A 21,162-nucleotide genomic window follows, 5' to 3' on the forward strand; every position below is an offset into this window, starting at 1 on the left:
CTGGCATGGAGGATTTGAACATGAATGGTTAAGTTTGGCAAAGTTATAAGCAACAGAAAATAGGGTCTTATAATGGAAGTGTTTGGCAGGCTTAATATGAGGCAGTACTTGCCTTAGCTGACCACTTGATCGTCATTGAGGGGTGCCCTTTTGGTGACATAGAGATGGCATAATTGCTCATATGCCACAACCTTCTGCCTAGATGTTAGATCAGAGAAAAGTTCATATTCAGTCACAACAAACTGTAGCAGTTATGGTTCAACTTAAAAAAAACAAAAGAGAAAATTCTTAGCTAAGGCTTAAATTTAATTCTTTATTTATCCCTTTGTGTCTTGCCATCACAGAATATGTGGTATGCAAGATCACTACTGGGCACTGTTCTTTACAGTTGGAATTTAGCAGTGAGGGAAGGGCCCAGAACAAAGTTCTCTGTGCCCTAGATCTCCAGCAGTACCCTGTGCAGGAAAGACACGGGTAGAGTGGCTGCAGAGGAGATGTGAAAATCTTCCTTGTGTCAGGAAGGAGATTTTGTGCTGGCTTCAGATGCACTGGGGCACACTGGAGTGTTGCAGTGAGAAGGGAACAAGCCCCTGAGTCCACATGTGTGGATCCAATAGGTGGGAACTTTTTAATAGGTAGGCAGGGTAGTAGATGCTGGTCCACCACATAGGCATGTTTTAAGAACTTCACCTGCATGCATGTGTAACTCCTTTTTGATGGTGATGAGTATGAAGGGAAGAAACTCTTGCTTGCATGTTCAACACTCACATTCAAATCAGATTTCAAATCTGTACTGTGTATTACATTCTGAAGCACATCAGAGGTCACAAAATACGAAACTTGCTGCAGTCTGGGCAGGGACATAAAAAGATACCTGCCTTGCTCTACCTAATGCTGTAATCTTCTATCTTTAAATCAGCAAACCTTCTTTCTGTAAATAGGGTGCAGTATACATTTATATTGCGTATACCTCTGTTCTACACAGTGGGGCAGACACGCAGCTGGTTAACGTTGTCATAGTTCCACTGACTTGAATGGAAGTGTGACAGTTTACACCAGCTAAGAGCTGTGCCTTTCCTTGTTTGTAGTTCATGCCCAAGATATGCTTGGCACAGGACCTGGCACTGTGCAAAGCAGACCTAATATTTTCCAGGATTAGGCCCTCTTGTGTGAGAGGGATGAGCAATAACATTTTTTTAAAACACTTGTCTCTTAGGCAACAATAGGGGAAAAAATAAGGTTTAAATTTTTCTATTCACAGTGGAAAGATAATAGTTATAAAAGTCATTGTCTGCTTTAGTTCCTAATCACTGGAGAAATATATCTTTATCATTTTTATGGGATCTAACAGCACTTATCATAGAGAGGAATTGCTTCACCCTTAAGGAACTTAATTAACTGAGATCCTTTGGTTGCTTACCAGTGAGGTTTAATATTACACTTCAATGAAACAAGAGTCTGGAAGCCAAGAAAAAGCAAATGTCGATGAATGACTTATGGTTTGATATATACACCTTGCCTGAAAGGATAATATTTTCAACCTCGACATTTCTGTAAACTGTAAATCCAGCTGAAAAAAAAAAAATGTTCCAGTAGCTATGTGGCATGTTTTAAATTTTTTTTCTACCAGTATATCAAGGTGTCAGAAACATTTCCTTTTGTAACAAATGCTCAGTGGTGAGGACTGCATCAATCCTGTCAAACTTAACTTGTGTTTATAGAGTAAATTGTAAAGTGAGATTGATATGAGTATGTACAGTACCCTTAATAGCACTGTTCTTTTACTCCTTGCTCATCCTTTTATTGCTGATCTTAGGTCCCTAGGAATCCTGACCTCCCAAATGCAGCTCAGGTACAAAAAGAAGAACAAAAGAAGATTGATGACTCTGCACCTCATACTCCAGAAGAAAGTGAAGAAAAAGAAAAGCTGCTCACACAAGTAAAATGATAAAAGTAGCTGAAGTATTTAGTGCATAGCGTTTCATCAAAAGATGACTATTAAAATATACATGGAAGACTGCAGTGTGTTTATAAAAATGGCAGTTCACATTTTTCATTCAGTATTGTATACAGTAAAACAAAACTATTAAAAGGTTATGAAATTAAAAAAACAATAACACATGCACAAAATGTTTAGGTGTAGTGAAAAATACCCCTCCAGTCTAAATGCAGCGATGCTTTAAACTAAAGACATTTAAATGGTGCTTTGCTTTATCCAGCCATCTTGGCAGTTGTATTTGACTAGAAATTCATCAAGTGTGGGAGAGGGAAAGGAGACTAAAGACTCAAGAAAGAAAACCAAATCCACAGAATAGAGAAGGAGAGAGAGGCTAGGAGAAACAGGGTAAAGAGTGAGGAGAAAGAGTCCAAACTGATCATCCAATTAAGCAATGTAATGACATTTTTAGCACGTTTTATATTTCTTTTAAACAAGTAATACACTTCCAAAGTGTGTGTAATGTATATCTGTAATTCCAACTTGGGTTTCTGATGGTATAAATAAAATCAGAATCCTTTGATATTGTAGCTTTACCATACATCAGCTTTTGTGTCCCTATCAGGGGCCAAATCTGCCTTACTCAGTGCCTCTTTGGCCCTTACTGAAGCAAAGGTGTCATTAAAATGTGTTTAGTTTTGCTTGATTAAATACCAGGAAAGTGCTTCAGGAATTCAATGCACAGGTTTCTAGCTTTTAATCTGTTTGGTGTATGTATGCAGTAGTGATGCCATGAGTTAATATCTGAGTTGCAGCACAATCTACAATGTCTTTAGATACTTTCTAATTTCTGCACAGGACTAAATACCATGGGATTTTTATGTGACCTCTCTTAGAATCAGGGAGATGCCTGTGTTTTGGAAAAGATGGCCCTTGGTTCTCTTCCCTAAGATTTCTTGATGTAGTCCTATATTAAGGTCAGAAGGGACCATTCTGGTGATCTAGTTGACTTCGTACATAACACAAGCTATAGGACTTCCATGAATTAATTACTGTTTAAAGCCCAGTAGCTGAGCTTGAATTAGAGCATATTTTATAGTAAAGCATCCAATCTTGATTTTAAAATGTTCAGTGATGGAGAATCCACCACAACCCTTGGAAGTTGTTCCAATGGTTAATTACCCTCACTATTAAAAAATATATATAAAATATAAAATAAAATAAAAATAAAAAAATTGCACTTTATTTCTAGTCTGCATTTGTTTAGGCATTGAATCTTGTTATACCTTTGTCTGCTAGATTGAAGAGCTGTTGATCAAATTTCTGTTTCCCCCGTTATGTATTTACTACTTACAATGTCAAATGTGTGTGGAGGGGCTGTGTTTGAGTTAGAGGCTCTAGCTGTCGTCTCCCATGGTTATTCCATTCTCAAATTTAATTTGCCTGTGATACCTTATGTATTAAATTAAGGCCATCCTGGTTGCCTGATTCACGTCAGTGCTGTTGATGAAATCAGTGGAACTGTTTGTGTGAGTAAAAGAAGCTGGATTTGGCCCATAGAGAATAACTTATGTTACTCTCTTCAGTTTTTGTTTTTATTATTTTTATTTATTTTACAATATATTTTTTTTCATTACATTTAAGGTAGGAAGTGTAACATTCTTTTAAAAAGTATATAATAGACCAAGATTAGTTATTAACATATTTGAACCATGCTGTTATACAGATACTATGATATATACCATCTCTGAAAATACTGCACTCTGATCTTTGATCCCAATCCCACAAACTGTGAGGTATATTTCCCCAAGTTTTTTGGGTCCTCAGGTCTCAATGGATTCTCCTATCCAACTGCCATTCTCTTAAATATCTGCAAGTGGTACCACAACTTATATAGCGGATGCATTCCCAGTCCTGCGGGTTTCCAGTATGTTTCTACCCTACCCACTCTTACCAAAGATATTTTTTAAAAAGTCACACAGGACAGGCAAATGTTATCACGTGGCCAGAATAAGACATGTTCTAAAATCTCATTCATCTTGACCAAATGTCAGTGGATAGGTTAGGCTTCTGCAGGTACCTGACACTGTCATTGGATGAGACCAATTCCCTAATATCTGAATGCTGGTCTTGATGATTTGGCATATTAACAATAAATTATTGAGGAGGAGAGCTTGACTGAAAGAGTAGTAGTTTTATAATCTAGAAACCTTTCCTCTGTAGAGAAATGGACATATTGTACCAAAGGTGCTGCAGTCTAATGGACAGAGAAACAATGCTGCTTTAGTTGTTTGCAGTGTGTAGATGTGTGGTCCCAGGATATTAGAGAGACAAGGTGGGAAAGGTAATATCTTTTATTATTTATCTTTTACCTTTTTTAGAAAAGATTTGCAAGGCTACAGTTTTTTGTCTACTACTCACAACTTCATCAGGTACAGCAGGGTAAAAACTTATGCCTCTGCTGATGTAGCCATCAGTACTAGCTTCACTGATTAAAAAAGAATCCTGTATTGTGATCATAGGATTGTTTTTATACAGATCCATTAAGTTGTAGGCTGAGCCTGTTCACTTGGAGAATCCACAATTTATTTATTTTTATTTTTTCTTCTGAATGGTATTTCTCTGGTTAAACAAGTGCAGTGCAGTACAAACCACCCTTCAGACTTGTGGGTTTTTTTGCTTATTCTTGGTTCTTTTTGTTGCCCCTGTCCTAAAACCAGTGCATCATCTTTGATGATCTTGTGCACTGTATCTCATTTAGCTGTTTTTGTAGTTTTGGTTCCATTTCTAGAATGCATAACTGGCTTGCTGTTTGGAAACTGTCAATAACACTGTCATTTGATTGCATCGTGTCAGAACAGAGATCTTTTCTTGGTACAGTTCTGCTTCCATCCAGATGTGTCTTATTTAAAGTTTGTAAGTATTCTAAATAAGTGCTATTGCATTTGGGGTTTGGTTGGTTAGGTGACTTTCAAGGGCACCAGGACTGGTGCTCCCCAAACTCCTATCATTTTATTTGTTGCTCGTGCCTGTTGAAGTGTGAGCTAAATGAAAATCCATTAGGATGTGGATTGAGCTTGTTTCTTTGGAGAAATACCATTTTCGGGTAAGAAAAAAATTGTTCTTACTGATGCATGAGGGGTTATGCACAAAAACTCACTAGAGATCTTTGACTGAGTAATAAACTCTGGATAATAGAAGTTTATGGAAATCCTGAAAGACCATTAACCACTGTAATTATGTGGCACTGTACTGAAGCATTAACAATTGGAGCAAATGGTACATTCTAAGAGAAAAGTTCTAGCAAAATATTTCCACCTGTACCTGAGAGTGACGTCTTTATCTCTCTGCTTGCAGGGTTTTACAAACTGGAACAAAAGAGACTTTAATCAGTTTATTAAAGCTAATGAGAAATATGGACGTGATGATATAGATAATATTGCCCGTGAGGTAGAAGGAAAGTCACCAGAGGAAGTCATAGAGTATTCAGGTTTGTTAAATTCAAGTATATCTTTTCAGTCATATCTATATAACAATTCTGTTTTGTCATATGACTTTTGGAATTACAAGGTTTGGAGCTTGGAAGAATGTGAAAGGTTAAAAGAATGTGTTCCCTCTTAGAAAACGTGAAGTCCTGGGGCGGATTATGCTGTGAAAGCACCTTTATGTATTCTTATTCTGCACTAGCTGATTTTTAGATCATGACTTGCTTCATCTAAATTTGACAGTGTCATTGTACAAGGGGCTGACTTGTTTATTTTTCAATGCGGGACTCCCGCTTTCTTGGTAGTGATTACAGAGCTGACATTGCCTACTGTTGGTATATGCACATAATAGACAGCCAAATACAAAGGCTGTAAACAAAGGCTGTTCTGTTGAAGCAAATTAAATTGTGCCCATTTACTTCAAGGTTGAATTTGGCCCACAGGACATTTTCAACACTGATGTAAGCAAAGTTGGTGCACATGTCAGAACTGGATGAAACAAACCAAAAAGAACAGATTATTTAATATTCAACCCATACAATACACACGAATAAAACCAAACTATCATGCAAATATTTAAAGAGCAAAAACACCCATAATATGAAACCTCAAAATAATCTGAGGGCCAGATCCATCCCTCATGTAAGTCTTTTGAAGTCACTGGGTTACACCAGGGATGAATTTAACACACACAGTTTCACATCTCAGTCCAGTCCAATACTAATACAGATGGATGTGATTTCTTTTTTATTCTATTCTGGGATTTTTGCTGGTTTTACATCCTGATCCTGTGAAGAAACATGCTTTATTTTGTGTAAAGTTAAGCACATGCACAATTCTTTGCAGGATTGGGGCCGTAACTTGGAGTAGCTTTCTGGACTTGTATATAGTAGCCATTAATAACAATAAATATTTGTGGTATTAACATCAGAACGTGAGTGAATATGCAGTAGAAATAAGTAAACTGAGCGCTTTGAGGAAAATGCAGGTCAACAGCTCTGTGAAATTTTTCCTCAAAATGTCAATATCACATAAATTGATGTACGAAATCAGGCCCTCAGCTTGTGGCGAAGTACACAATAGTTTTTGACTTTATTTCCTTGCGCTTCCCTCCATTCGATTTCACCAGGCAACCTCTCCTAACCTCTTACATTTGAGTGTTCTTCCTGTAGTCAAAGAAGGCTGGACTCAAGTCTCTCCAGAGCTTATTTAAATTTTTTGGGGTCGGCGAATGTCACTTAGTTCAGTGCTACTCAAAGTGGTGGTCCGCGGACCATCGGCTGTCGGTCTGCGCGTACATTGGGAAAAAAAATTGCCAGTCCCCCACATCAGATAGCTTGAGAAGCACTGACTTAGAGGATTCCAAGAATGAGTTCATATGACCCTGCTGACCTAAGACAGAGGACAAGTGAAAGACCAAAAATTGGTTCCTTCACATGGCGGACTGTTGCACTGACACTAGACTACCAGCCTTGACTTGTCTCCACTATTATTGATGTAATATGTACTCCCTTACATATACAAAGTTGTGCAGGATTTTATCCATACAGACCTCATTAAAGTAAATAAACTGAAGTCAGTATAATTTGAGTTATTTGTAGCTCACCTCTAAAGATACTGATAAACATGAATGTGTCTGAATTTGTTTTTCACATAGCCTAGTGAAATAGTGTTTGGTAAATCTTCAAATATCACGGAACAGAAAATCTGCATTGTTTAATATTGCACTGTTTTGCTACAGAATTCTTCATCCAAACAAAGACATAATGACAAGATTATTTTACAGATTGAATATTTTGTTCCTTTAGCCGTTTTTTGGGAACGTTGCAATGAACTGCAGGACATTGAGAGGATTATGGCTCAGATTGAACGAGGAGAGGCAAGAATCCAACGAAGGATCAGTATCAAGAAAGCTCTGGATGCCAAAGTAACAATTTTTGTTGCAATTTTTGTTCTTTTAATTAGTCTTACCATTAATTTTCTAGTACTAAGTTCTGCCTGGCGTTAACGTTGGATGAAGTGTCTTTCAATTCCCTTTAGAAAGAAAACACTTGGGTAGCGGTGGTATTTTCCACATCAAAGTTGGCTAGTTTTCAGTGGGAGAGGAAGTGATCCCTGTGTATAGTTTGAATAGTGGTTAAAGTTTATAAACGCTTTTGGTTGAAAAGCAGAATGAAAATATAAAATATTGTTTGTCATAAACAACTCATACTGCTTGTAACAATGAAGTGGTAAAGCCTTAATTTAGTGTTGTACATCCACCAATAAGTCTTATTTTTGTTTTGCATTCAGATTGCAAGGTATAAAGCCCCTTTTCATCAGCTGCGTATTCAGTATGGAACAAACAAAGGCAAAAACTACACAGAAGAAGAAGATAGATTCTTGATATGCATGTTACACAAGATGGGCTTTGACAAAGAAAATGTCTATGAAGAACTAAGGCAGTGTGTGCGCAATGCTCCCCAGTTCAGATTTGACTGGTTTATCAAATCTAGAACTGCTATGGTATGTACAAGCATCAATTACATGAAGCTTAGATTTTGTAGATAATGTTTTTTATGTTTCTTTAAGCAGAATTATGTGGAATTTGGATCTGTACCAGAACACTGGAGTGTAGGAAACAATTAGGTATGAGAATGGTCATTTTGGTCTATGTTCTCATCACCAGTTCCTAGCATAAGATGTGGTGGCCTTTTTCTCAGCACAGCTAAACAGTGCTTTACAATGAAATTGAAACAAACAGATTATTACAAAACCTGGCAAGTCTGAGTCTCATGTCAGCCAAAGAGCTTAATGCAAAGATAGACTGCCCTTACAAATCTGTTGTTTGCTCACTCCACACTAAAAATAAATAATCCAAACTGTGTGTCTGTAACTGGTCTTAAATTGAATCACTTTTCAGATTTAGCTGACAGGCTATCAAAAGATGAAGATGATTTGATTTACACATAAAATAACATTTTATTTTTTTGTTAATAATACTTTCTCTTGTATTTGTATTTCAGGACTAAAATGAGAAGTCTAGTAGCTGAGTGTTTCTACAAAAAAACAGTTATTGTGGCAGGTGACTTAGTGTATGTTATAGTAGGTAAAACTTAAAATTAAAGAAGAATTCTCCTGTATAATGTAGTCATTTTTAAAAAGTCATGACACTTTACCTAGATCATATTACAGTAGACTAGTTTGTGAACAGTTGGATCATAAATAAAACACAGTACCAATTTGACTAAGATATCGGTCAAATTAATACCCTGCATTTCAGCTGCATTCTTTCTTCAGTCTGGGTAATATAGCCATTCTAATTGAATTTATCCACTGACTAACTAGTAGCAATGCTAGGGGAAGACTTGCTGAGTACAAATAATAAAATATCTATCAACCTCAGAGTAGGACAGTATAATCTTTTTGTGCATCTGTAGTCTCAGTCCTGCAGTCTTCACTTGGGCACAACTGGCAATGACTTCAGTGAGAGGTTTACCTGAGTAAACATTGCAGGACAGCACCCAGTATAAAGAAAATACATAAAATTATTTTAGTGAAAAAGTGTTTGTTACAAAGATGAGGTCACAACTTTTAACATAATTTTCATCTCATCTTAGTTGTTTGCAAAAAGAGCTTGGGAAGTTTGGACACAACAGTTCCTTTGTAACAGGCCATATTGTCCTTGGCACTAGTGTAGTTGGTTGGTTGGAGGGAGGGAGAAGTAAGGGATCACTGGTGTCTGTCCCCCCACAAAGGCTCTTCTGTGTCCCTTTGAATTGAACAACCTCTTTCTCCCCGCCCCCCCACATGCCTGGCCATCATACACTGTTGTCCAAAGCAGGTCAGTGACTAGATGCTACAAGATGGCCAGAAGAGGTAGGTACTATTCCATACACAAACTTGGATATTTCTTTTTTTGCCTGTTTTAGTGATTGCAGACCCAGCCTCCCTTGTTCATGCAGCACCATCAGGGTTTATTTATTTATAAAATACCCATCCAAGACTTTGAACATGGCCCCCCAAAAATGAACAGCACATTTCAGTAGGAAAAAGGCCATAAATGCCTCCTGACTACTCCCACAGCTGCTTATAATTACACAGCAAAGATGGTCTGGTTGACATATCAACTACCAGCACATTTCCTATCCATGTATTCCCCATCCCCTCAACCATCCCCCTTGCCCCTTGATTACCTTCCAAATCTGCCCTTATTAACTAGTAGAAGATACCATTTTTACTAACTTAAATTTCCTTTTCAGGTAGTGTTGGATTTTAAAACTATAAACATACAGGGTCACATCTATGGTATCTAATTTATTCAGCTAAGTTATTTCTAAGTGCCTGTTAATCTCTTGTGGGTAAATTTTATGAGGGTAAAGCATGAGGCCAGAACTTCACAGGTTTTATTATTATAGTTGTTGTTCTCCTCCTCAAGGGGATAGGAGTAAGTAGCCACACAAGGGGGTGGAAATGGGTTAGAAATTGAGGGACCCAAAATGTAGTGAATATTTTGGTTTAAGTAGTCTTTTTCAAACTTAGTCTATTAAAATTAGTTTATTTATTAAACTGATTATTCTACTATTATAATACTTACAGGCTATAAAGGAGTAGTAACAATACATTGTGAACACAGATGAAAATCAGAGATAATGTTTGGGCTGCAAGCCCCCTTCCAGTTACAGACAATTCATAATTTCTAATATTTTTAAACTAAACCTTTTAAGAGGTAATTATTATTTCTAATGTTTATTACTTTCATTTTTCTTAATCTCTCAAAACTCTGTCAGACTCATGATGATATGCTTAGGCTTTCATTAGTGATGTAGTTTCTGTTTGCATATGAATATCCTGATTTTTGTTGAAGTGTTGTTGTTGTTTGTTTTTATTTTGCATTTTATAGCCAAACTTGTGTAAAATAGGGTAGACAAGGCAGTTTAATTCTGTAAAGGACTTGTTATATATCAGTCCAAGAAAAACTTCACTGTATCTTACCAGCCACTAGATGTCTCTTGAATTCCATATAAATAGCCTAATTTTCCTCCATCTTCTCTTTCCTATTCATTTCCTTCAGAAAACAAATATAAATTCTGCTGCATTTCTTTATTCCCAAAGCAGATGGCCTACCCAGGTTAAGATCACAGAGTGAGAGCTTCTGTAAAACAATAGTTTTTCTTAACTGCACAAAGACTTATTTAAGTGTACAGGATTAGTAATTATTATCTTCCTCTTTATTTTATTTGTGTTCGTGCTTCAGGAATGGACAATACCCTGACCTACTGAATCATAGTTATTCTCACCAAGCCATAATTTGTGCCTGTTCTCTGAATCTCTTTTTCTGCATTTCTCCAGAGGAAGAGCTCTCTGCCAGTCCAAGACCTTTGGACTGACAGAGCGCCTGTTTTCTGTAAATATTGGCGATAGTCCAGACTTATCCACACACTTTCTGGCTTGACTATGCCCTTTTACTCTCATGATAGATTCTCTATCTTCAGTGGTGCAAACAGTGATGGTTCAGTGCTCCTCCTTTCTCTGTTGCAATCCTAGTTTTTGTAGCTATGACAAGAACGAACAAAATTCTTTCCTCTTTCCAACCTGGACAAGAAGTATCAAACGACCTTGAAAGAAATGAGCAACGGGCAGTAGAGCCTTTCCCTCAAGACTTGACTCCCTGTAAGAAAAATATATGGATTATTCCATATTAGAGCGCTTGAGGTTGAAGACAAAATTCATGATGGATATTCTAGTTTCTAGTAGAAGCATCTAATATCCTGGCAGAAGCTTATTTGCATGGACCAATCAGATTCTCCCATCGGCAATTTCTAAGGCCACATCTACACTACAAACTTTGGTCAATGCAAGTTACATCGGCGTAAAGCTGTTGCAGTTAGTATAACTCTTTTGCACCTGCATACTTGACTCCTAGTGTTGGCACTGCCTATACTCACCAGGAGTGCTATATTGATGCACAGTGCAGTGCACCGTGAGTAAGTATCCCAGTATTTAACGCACCATCCTCCAGCACACTGTCTTTTGCGAAGTTTTGGCAACATATGGTGGGGGAGAAATGAGTCACACAGGGGGTAACTGGGAGCAAGGGGTTAACTTCCACGAGTGCAACTGTGTCCATCCCATAATGTCATCTATATCCCATAATTTTCATGCCTTTAAAAAAAAATTCCGAATGGCCTTCTTCGCTGTCAGAAACATGGAGCCTGCACAGCTTGGCACTATTGTCATAAGCATTGCAAACACAGGACGCACGATCCTCCAGTATTTGAAAAGGCATAAGAAGAAGTGAATCAGTGGGGAACATGAGGCTTTCTTGGAGGACAGATTACTGTGGGACACAGTGAGAGTCAGTTCAAGGTTGGTTGGTGGAATTCACTGAGCAGCTGCAGATGGAGTGCTGCTTCTGGGCCTGAGAAAGGAGCGCTGACTGGTGGAATCGTATTGTGATGTAGGCTTGGGATGATGAGCAGTGTCTGCAGAACTTTCAGATGTGGAAGGCTACATTTCTGGATCTATCTGTCTGAGCTCACCACATCCGTCCAGTGCAGCGACACCAAGATGAGAGCTGGACTGACAATGGAGAAGCCAGTGACGATTGCACAGTGGAAACTTGCAACACCAGATTGCCACCGGTCAGTGGGAAATCAGTTTGGAGTTGGATATTCCACTGCTGGGACCATTGCCATGCAAGTGTGTCTCCTGCTGTGCAGGACTGTGACTCAGCAATGTGCAGGACATAGTGGATGGATTTGCAGTAGTGGGGATCCTGAATTGTGGTGGAGCAATAGATGGCATACATATCCCTATTTTGGCATCAGACGACCTTGCCATGTAGTGCATCAACAGAAAGGGCTACTTTTCTATGGTTATGCAGGCGTTGGAACACTGGGGACACTTCACCAATATCGGTGTTGGCTGGTCAGGGACACTCTCATCTTTAAGAACAGAGAAATGTTCAGTAAGCTACAAGCAGAGACTTTCTTTCATGACTGATGAATTAATATTGGTGATGTTGAAGTGAACCTGGGGGACCCCTTGCTCCCCGGCTCATGAAGCTGTACACCAGACACCTAAACAGCACCAAGGAAAGATTCAGCTACCCTCTCACCAGAGGCAGAATCACAGTTAAATGTGCTTTTTGGTAGATTGAAGGGATGCTGGTGGTGTTTATTCACAAGATTAGATCTCAGTGGGGGGAAAAAATCCCAATAGTTGTAGCTGCCTGTTAAAATATCCCGGAAGCAAAGAGGGAAAAGCTGCTGCTGGATGGAGATGGAGTGGCTGTCTACTGAGTTTGAAAAGCCAGACACAAGGGCTATTAGAAGCACTAACACAGAGCTATCTGTTTCAGGTAGGCTTTGAAAGAGCACTTTAACAGTGAGCCACAGTAATGTATTCTGATGGACTGTGCTCTACCTGGCTCAGTTATTTTGGGGCCTGTTAGGAATTTGTGTGGTGCTATGTATGAATATAACACTGTCAATGCACCTATTAATTTTGTGTGTTTGCTACACACTTATGATTATTACAATGTCACTGATCCTATGAGTTGTCACGCTATATATTAAGGAGTCAATGGGTGCTTTCAAAACTGCTAGGCATCCTGTAGCATATGTTGTGAATTCATAAAGATGAATTATTTTCCAAATAATAGAATTTTATTCAGTAACAAAATGAGTGAAAAGAGAAATCTCTGCAGTTTAAAAACTTAAATGAAGAGAACAGAACTTAACAAGGGGAAAACTCTTATGTACATTTTACATACACATACAGAACCTGTGGCTTTCACAGGTCAGTGTATTACTTTTGGGGGAATTCTGTGCCAAAAACTTTTAAAATTCTGCATATTTTATTTGTCAAAATAACACAATATAATCACACCAGTTTCAATTATTTTGGTAATTTTATTTCAAAATACCCTGTCAGCAAGTAGGTCTGTAACAACACAGACAACAAAAAAGATTCAGGAAATGTGTTTTGACAGATTCCTTACATCTTAATACAGAAGTTTAAGTAATAATTCATTTAAACTACAGTACAGAAACTTATTTCCCGCACCCCTCAGAAGCAGTGCAAAGGCTTGGGGGACTCGGGTAATGGAGGAGCTGAGGGAGAGGGAAGTAATTGCTGGGAAGGAGACTGGATGTGAACTTGGAGGGTTGTTGGGTGGGAAAGGTATGGAACGGGTTTTTTGGTATGGTTTTTTGAGTGTGTGGGGCGGGGGGGGGAGGAGATGGGGTTGTTAGGGAGCCTCCCCCATGCAGATCCTGCCTGACCCCTAGCATCTCCCATTCAGTCAGGCACATCTGCCCCTGTCCCCATGTGTCCCTGCACCACCCTGTCTTCATGTGGGTCTGTGCCCCCACTCAGCCACCCTCCTGCCCCCATCCCCATGTGTTCCTGTGCCCCAACTTGGCCACCTGCCTTCAGTAGCTGAGAGGGCAGCAACTTATACCCTCCATTCTGTCCTTCCCACAGAGATGCCTCCACAGGGCCTGTTGGGTAGCCCAAAGATAGCACATAACAAAGAACAGGTGGTCAGAAGATTTTTCTTCTGATTGCATGAATTCTGCTGGTTTTTTGACATATCTTTCTAGTCAGATATTTAATTTCCCCCCTTGTAGACGAACAGTTTATATTAAGTAAATGTTTGTGTTTAAGATACCCACAAAGTAGAAGTGATTAAATGGTAACAATTTAATGTTGGCAGCTCCATAGAATGTCACTCTTTTCACTGTAGTATCAAAGAGGGTAGTAGTCCAAATGAAGTGGTTTCCCCTTGGGATTATGAACATTGCTTTGAAGTATCCCACTTCAGTGCAGTTCTTAGCAGGAGCTTGATTCAGTGTCTGACGTTGAGGTTGTACCGTCTGTTAAAGTCAGGTTCAGGCACACAAATGTGGTAGGCAATTCCTTTGCCTGTTGTCATTCACCTGACCCTGACTTTCATAGAGAAGTTATTCAGACCTTCTGTCACTCAGACTTAGGCAGTCTTAGTGTCTAGGATTTTCAGTGCACAGGAAATGTAATGTGGAGTCTTTAATCTCTGAATAAGTCTCCCAAGTTTACTGATATTTTCTGTGCTTGTTGTATTGAAGCTTTATGACGACTGATAGATATAGAAAGGGGGGTATATTAGTAGTCACCCATCTACTAGAAACATCAGTTCAATAAATAGTACTCAGTCGAAGCATAGTGGCATGCACTGAAGGTGTCAGTCTTTTTAAGTTTCCTATTGTCTGTACATGTTAAAAGATTATTTAGCTGCCTTTTCTAGGTAGACTGAAGAAACTGCAAAAGAGGCTGTGAAACAAAAAGTACTAGTGGTCCAAGCCCCTTCCCAAACGCTCATCTTCATGTATTTCCTACTTGATGATGGAGTTTGTTTAATAAAAGCCATGTGAACAGGTCTGCAGGTAGTCCAGTTAGTTCTGCCATATGAGAGCAGTAAAGCAATGTAATATCCTGGCATACTTTTACAAATAACTCAAAATACCTACATAGATACTGCATGGCAGAAAGATTCCCAGATTGGTAGATCTGTTTTGTTTACATTATTTCTAAGATGAGGATCCAGTTCTTTTCCCATTTTTCTTACTTTGTATTATTTAAAAATTGTGAATGAACTTAATGCCCTCAAAATGAGGGATTCATCATGCTGGTTTGAGGCAGGCATAGAATGGGCAGGACTGTGCATAATTACCCATAGCTAATATTCCCACTCCACAGATATACCATAGCATTGCAATTCTACTCCTGTGCCAGTCATGTAAAATCTAGTGGTTTAGTGATGTGAACATCCAGAGATATGACTCATAAACTTTCACTCTTGATCTAAGTACAGACTTGAATCCAGGTCCTCAGATTTGAACGGTTAGTGGACTAATGTACAGTGCCCTGTAGCTCCTTTGCTTTTTCTTAATACTTTTTATCTGTATGTGGTATTGAGTATTGCCATGTTATCTATTTTATTCAGTCTAAGTTATTTAGAAAGTATTTTTGTATTATTTTAATGATAAAATGTTTTGTGATCATTTCCCACTTTAAAATTATCTTTTACTGGGTTTCATAATGTCATTGGTGGTGGTGCATTTTTTCATTCATATTATAGATTCAGGCTTTAGTCAGATATAAAGCCAAAAAGTCCTTTTTATAAAGACATCTTTTTAGTTCTGTAGTCTCCAAGAGTGTGAATCAGTGGAGGCTATATGGATCATAGGGAAATTGACATTATCTGTAGTTGGGAATTGTATGATAGTAGTATCCTCCCACCCTTGTGTCCCTTGAGCGCTGGATTGTTTTCCTATGTTTAGAATAGTTAGCACAATAATCTTCTGCTTCTTTTCAAGTGTATAAGCCACTGGAGGTAATTTGGCATTGCTGTATATGAGGACTTGGAGAAAGTACTAGTTTCTGCAGGAGGTAATGAGATTGCTCTCCCCTACTCCACCAAATTATTGATAAACAGATGAATAAGAAGAAAATACTCTCTGGTCACAAGCAGTAATTACTTTTGGTGCACACAGGATCCAGTCACTGCTCCTCTGTGAGGAATGAAAGCTGACCAGCAGCACTCTTCTTAGGAGAATCTTTTTGCTTCAGAAGATACCACCAAGTACAGAGAACCTTCCTCCACCAGAAAAATAGGAGGGTTGTTACAAATTGCTCTGTCTGAAATGGCCATCTATTGGATACAGAATGCCTTGGAAAGTGCTGGGAGCCAGGACTCTGCTGCTGAGGCTAAAATGGGGGTTTCCCCTCCCTTTTTCATAAATCAGCAGCTTCCCACAAACTTCTGACAGTATCCACAGGAAAAAGGTAAAACCCTCAGTGTTACCACAGATATGCTCAAATGTTGTTGGCCTCTCTTCTGCCATCTGACAGTATCCCTTGTTGCTTTGCATCTGGAGTTGGCAAGCTACCTCAACAAGATCTTCAGTGAAGCAATTTCCTTTGCAGTTGCTATTTGCCTCAGCCCCCTTCTACTCGGCCTAACCACAGAAGTCGGTTCCCCTGTAGACACTGGAAGGACAAAAAACACTGTTATTCACCATGGGAAATGCCCTGTTCTTATGTTAAGAAACTTGACGGGCTTCCTTCTCCCTTTCCACGGAGTTGCTGCCTTCAGGAACTCTGTTCTGAACGTTGGGTTATCAGGCTCCCAATCAGGGAGGCAGACTTCCTGGTGATGAGATGAAAAAAACCCAACAGTAAATATTAAAACTAAAAGCAAAGTCAAGCAAGACTCCCGACCTGGAAGACTTTTAGGCTGTGTCAGAAGATCATATATAATTTTTTAAATCTAAGTTTTGTGGGTCTATGTATTACAATAATTACTAATTGGGCTGGGAAGATCTTTGGGAGGCCTGTATTCCAGCACATGCAAACCTCTGATTGGCCCTTACCCCACTTATTCATTGGGGACAGAATGACCTCCCTCACCCCACCTTTATTTTTTTTTTTTTTTGAGTCATCAAATCGAGACATCAGGCAAATAGATTATTGCTATCTTTAGTATAGAATTTCTCTCTCCTCTGTGAAGCTTAAGAAATGTTTTCACTTTATCTGTCAGATTCTTCCCCGTCCCCCACAAATGCAATAAACAAGAGCATCCAGCTCCTCCGAGAAAGTGTAGACAGGTATTTCTTGTCTATTTTTAGTGCCAAAGCATTCAAGAGGCTTCAGGGCAATCTTACATCTCAAATGGCTAAACTGCTTTTAGAAGAACAAACAATTCCATTTAGAATAGTTTGAGTCTGAGTAGCAGCTATAAAAAAGGGAGCTTTTTTTAGCATCCATAGGTCTTCTAGACACATCTCCATATACCGTGCCTCATATCTTTTTTTGTGTTTGATAGTTCTGATCAACAGCCAATCCATTTTTGCACACAGACCATCCTTTCAGTCTGGCCACAGCTCTGCGAATTTAAAGATTCTAACCAAAGTAGCAGCTACCATCCATAAGGATTCAAGGGGTTCATGATCTGTTATATTTAGATAATTGGCTAGTAAAATCCAAATCTCTGATGAAAGCCCAGATTGAGTCTCAGTGTGTGCTCTCTGGGTTTACTGTTGCAGCTTCTCATAAATCTTCACATGAGTGCTGTAGATCTATCTGGAACTTGTCCATCTGGGAGCTCACTTCAGTACTGGAGAAGGCTATGTGCATTGTCTACAGAAAGCTTTAGAAAATTTGCAGTAACAATCAGAATGTTCTTTGACATACAGGAGATTAAATCAGATAAATCCTTTAGCTATTTGGCTTAATTGCTCCTTTTGCTAAATTTTGTACATTGGTCCTAGCTTAGTGAATCTTTGCTTTTTCTCTCCATTTTCACACTGAAACCAAAACTTGGCTCTGCAGGAGAACCTAGCTTTCCATTTCCTGGAATGTCAGAAAATCTCTGGTGTGAGTCCTCCTCACTTCCTCAAGGAAGTTTCACTAACAGATCGCAATTTGACCTTTTAACCCCAGTATCTTTTGTATGGGGAACCCCCATGAACCAGATGCCTGCGCAGGACAAGGGGCCAAAAAGAAATAAACACTTTGATCTGTAAAATGGGGATAGTAATACTATGCTTTGGCTATTTAGACTGTAATCTCTTGCCACAACAGCCCCTTCCTTACTTCACTTAACTAGCTGGCTTCCTGTCTCTTACCATATCACCTCACTTCCAAAAACCTACAAACATAATTTCCTCATTCCTGCATCTTTCAGCTCATGTCATGTTTTTCATCAGTTTGGAACAGTCTCTCGCTTCCTATCTTGGAAGCGCCCCATCAAATCTTCCTTCATATCCCTCCTTGGAACCATTTCTGTCGTGAACCCTTCATTCCTTTCTCTTCTTACCAGAAATCTCTTTGCTGTTATAAATGAAGTCCTTTTTCTTGTCTCCTATTTACCTCCTCTGTTTTAAACTGTAAGTCCTTTAGAGCAGGGGGCACAGTATCATATATATTTATGGCATTACATAAACTTTTTAATAATCAATTAGTACTCATGCTCAGATATTCTACCACTGGCTTAAGTCAGTAAATTTTTTTCATTTCATAACCCCTTGTGCTAATGCTTACAGAGCATCATACTGCTGATGTGGGAACACATCGCAAGAAACGGCCAAATTCATGTATGTGAGACGCATAGGGAGACATTACTTCTTTGGTATCTATAGAAATTCTGTGCAAATCACAGCCATGACTGGCACGTTTTGCTGTATCAAGATGCTTTTAAATAAACAATAAAGGGCCAGGTTATCAAAATTGCTTACTCCCATTTAGGCACTTAAATGAAGTGGCCAGATATTCAAGAATGCTCAGGACCCTGCAACTCCCATAATTCTTGATGGGACCTGAGCACTTTGGATAATCTGGTTCATATTGTTGGAATCAAGCACCTTTGAAAATGTCTCAGGATGTTTTGAAATCCTTAGTGACTTTCAGTGTATATAGTGATGCAGTCTCTGCTGCAGAATTTAATGTTTGATTATTACCCTTCTTAGGAATTCCAAAGACGCTGCAATACTCTCATATCATTGATAGAAAAAGAAAATATGGAAATTGAGGAAAAAGAGAGAGCTGAAAAGAAGAAAAAGGGAACAAAAGTTCCAGCGGTAAATTTATCAGCATTTACTTACCTCTTAATGGGGCATGATTCAACATTTATTGATTTGTCTAGTTGAAATGAAGTGCAAAATAAGGTAACTGTAACCTCAGATTTCTCCAAAACAAAACGGTTAGTTTGCTGAGAAAGAGGTTATGTGGATACCATAGGTGTTCATCTGTCTCTCCCTGGAAGTGTGGGTAATAACTCCTGAAGATCAGAACTTCAAGTCTTTGATTCCCTTTAAAGGGTTTCCATATAGGTAGCATAGAGATACCTGTCTTCTGAGTGTGATGCATTCCTTGAGGAAAATATTCCCCCTCCAGACACCCCAACAAGATGTAAATGGATAGTGTTACATAAACTTTAATATCACATTGTTATCCAGTCTCTAAAATACTAATTACTGGAGGGAGATATTTAATGAATTAAATAGTTCTTCAGATGAATTAAATAGAAGAAGCAAAGCCACATACACAAACCAGGGGCCTAATCCTGCTACCCTTATTCATGATGTGTAATACTGAACCAATAAAACTCTTTGTGGAGTACTGCTCATCATGAAAAAGTGTGGCCCTTTGTGCTTATTTTAACTTTAACTTTTTCGGGGGGGTTCTCTTTTGCCCTCTATTGTGCACTATGAATATGAATGGTTGAAATATATGTTGCATAGTAAATTGGAGCCTCTATCTTCGGACTGAATAGGCATGTCATTCTAGATTTTAATATATTCACAGTACATTTGACCATATGTGCTCATATTTTTCAACATTTGAAAAACAATAAGCTGTTTGTTTTTATTTCTTTAGTCACAGAAAAGAAAAGCAGATTCAGCAACAGAGAGTTCTGGGAAGAAGGATGCTAAGAAAGTGAAGTCGTAAAGTGGAGAAACTGAATGCTAAATATAAAACTGCCACTTTTTCTTTCTATCTACAAATGTTAATTGCCAGCTTCTGTGTGTTCATGGTACTCTCAGAAAAATCTCATGGTTTAATTTTTGCAAATTTTGTATATTACACAATGCCTTTCTTCACTTAAATAATGTGTAGCTTTATATTTTATGCATTCCAGTACGTTAGTGCTGTGGTTTTCAATCTGTGGGCTGCGGCCCCTTGGGGTCTCCAGACTAAGGGGTCCTTTAAAGGTTGTCGTTACCATAGAACAGTGGTTTTCAACCTGTGGTCCACGGACCTCGGGGGGGTACGCAGACTATGTCTAAGATTTCCAAAGGGGTCCACACCTCCATTCGAAATTTTTTAGGGGTCCTCAAATGAAAAAAGGTTGAAAACCACTGCTTTAGTGTATCGTATTTTGTGAATTACATGTCTTCAGCAAAATTCACTCAGTCCTTGTTCTTTGAAGCTCGTGCTGAGGTTTTAGCTTTTATATGTTTTATATGCTGCTGCTTTAAAAGAAAACTTAGATTCTATAGCTGTATTGTTGTTTCATACTTTAAATTTATATGGCTGTGGGAAAATAAATTGAATTAAAGTGATTTGAGGAGAAATATACTCTTACCCTTTTTTTTTGTTTTGCGTTGTGTATCCGCTCTAGCTGCTCTGTAGTTTGTGAACATTAGCATAATAACAGATGATACTTGTCAGCCAGATACTTGTTTCTAAAGTATTAGGATAGGATCAAGAGCAGGAAAAATGATAAAAACTAGCATCTATGCTTGCTGTCAACATTACATTTAAATTGTCTGAAATATTTAGGAGGGAAGACATCGCAGAAAAATATGTGGAAAAATATTTTTCTGTGTGCTCGGGCCCTGATTCAGCAAGGTACTTAAGAGCATGCATAACTTTAAGCATGTGAGTAATCCCACAGATTCCTGTGGGACTACAAGCATGCTTATGTGCTTTGCTGGATCAGAGTCTATTGCAGTAATTCTTTTCTACTCAGCTGTACTGGTTACTACATTAGACTTGTTCAGGAATGAAGTAATTCAGCTGCATGTTGGTGGGCTGGTTCACTGTCCAGCTGCAGAATCAAGCTGAAAAACCCTGTTTATGATAAAACAGTTGCTTGCACCCTCTACCCTAGTTCAACACATCAGGCACTAGGAAACAATAGTGGTTAAGCTCCTTTTCAGCATTTCCATTTGGATGAATGGGCAAGAGTCCTGAACACACTTTCTGTGGGGTATA

At 38.6% G+C, this 21,162-nt stretch overlaps 1 protein-coding gene across 3 annotated transcripts in view; it reads left to right on the forward strand.

The window, feature by feature from the left end:
* SMARCA1 (SNF2 related chromatin remodeling ATPase 1) overlaps positions 1-20,535 on the forward strand; it is a 66,704-nt gene extending 46,169 nt beyond the window's left edge. For 2 of the 3 annotated variants that reach the window (XM_074962517.1, XM_074962516.1), the window contains exons 19-24: positions 1,817-1,939; positions 5,294-5,426; positions 7,230-7,348; positions 7,714-7,926; positions 18,912-19,022; positions 19,822-20,535. In XM_074962517.1, coding sequence (XP_074818618.1) covers positions 1,817-1,939; positions 5,294-5,426; positions 7,230-7,348; positions 7,714-7,926; positions 18,912-19,022; positions 19,822-19,893 — 771 coding nt within the window. In that variant the 3' untranslated portion in view covers positions 19,894-20,535. The remainder of the gene's footprint in view (positions 1-1,816; positions 1,940-5,293; positions 5,427-7,229; positions 7,349-7,713; positions 7,927-18,911; positions 19,023-19,821) is intronic. The other variant, XM_074962518.1, reaches the window with a different exon arrangement.
* The last annotated feature ends 627 nt before the right edge of the window (positions 20,536-21,162 follow it).

This window comes from Natator depressus, chromosome 9 (genome assembly GCF_965152275.1).
Source record: "Natator depressus isolate rNatDep1 chromosome 9, rNatDep2.hap1, whole genome shotgun sequence".
Classification (NCBI taxonomy): Eukaryota; Metazoa; Chordata; order Testudines; family Cheloniidae; genus Natator; species Natator depressus.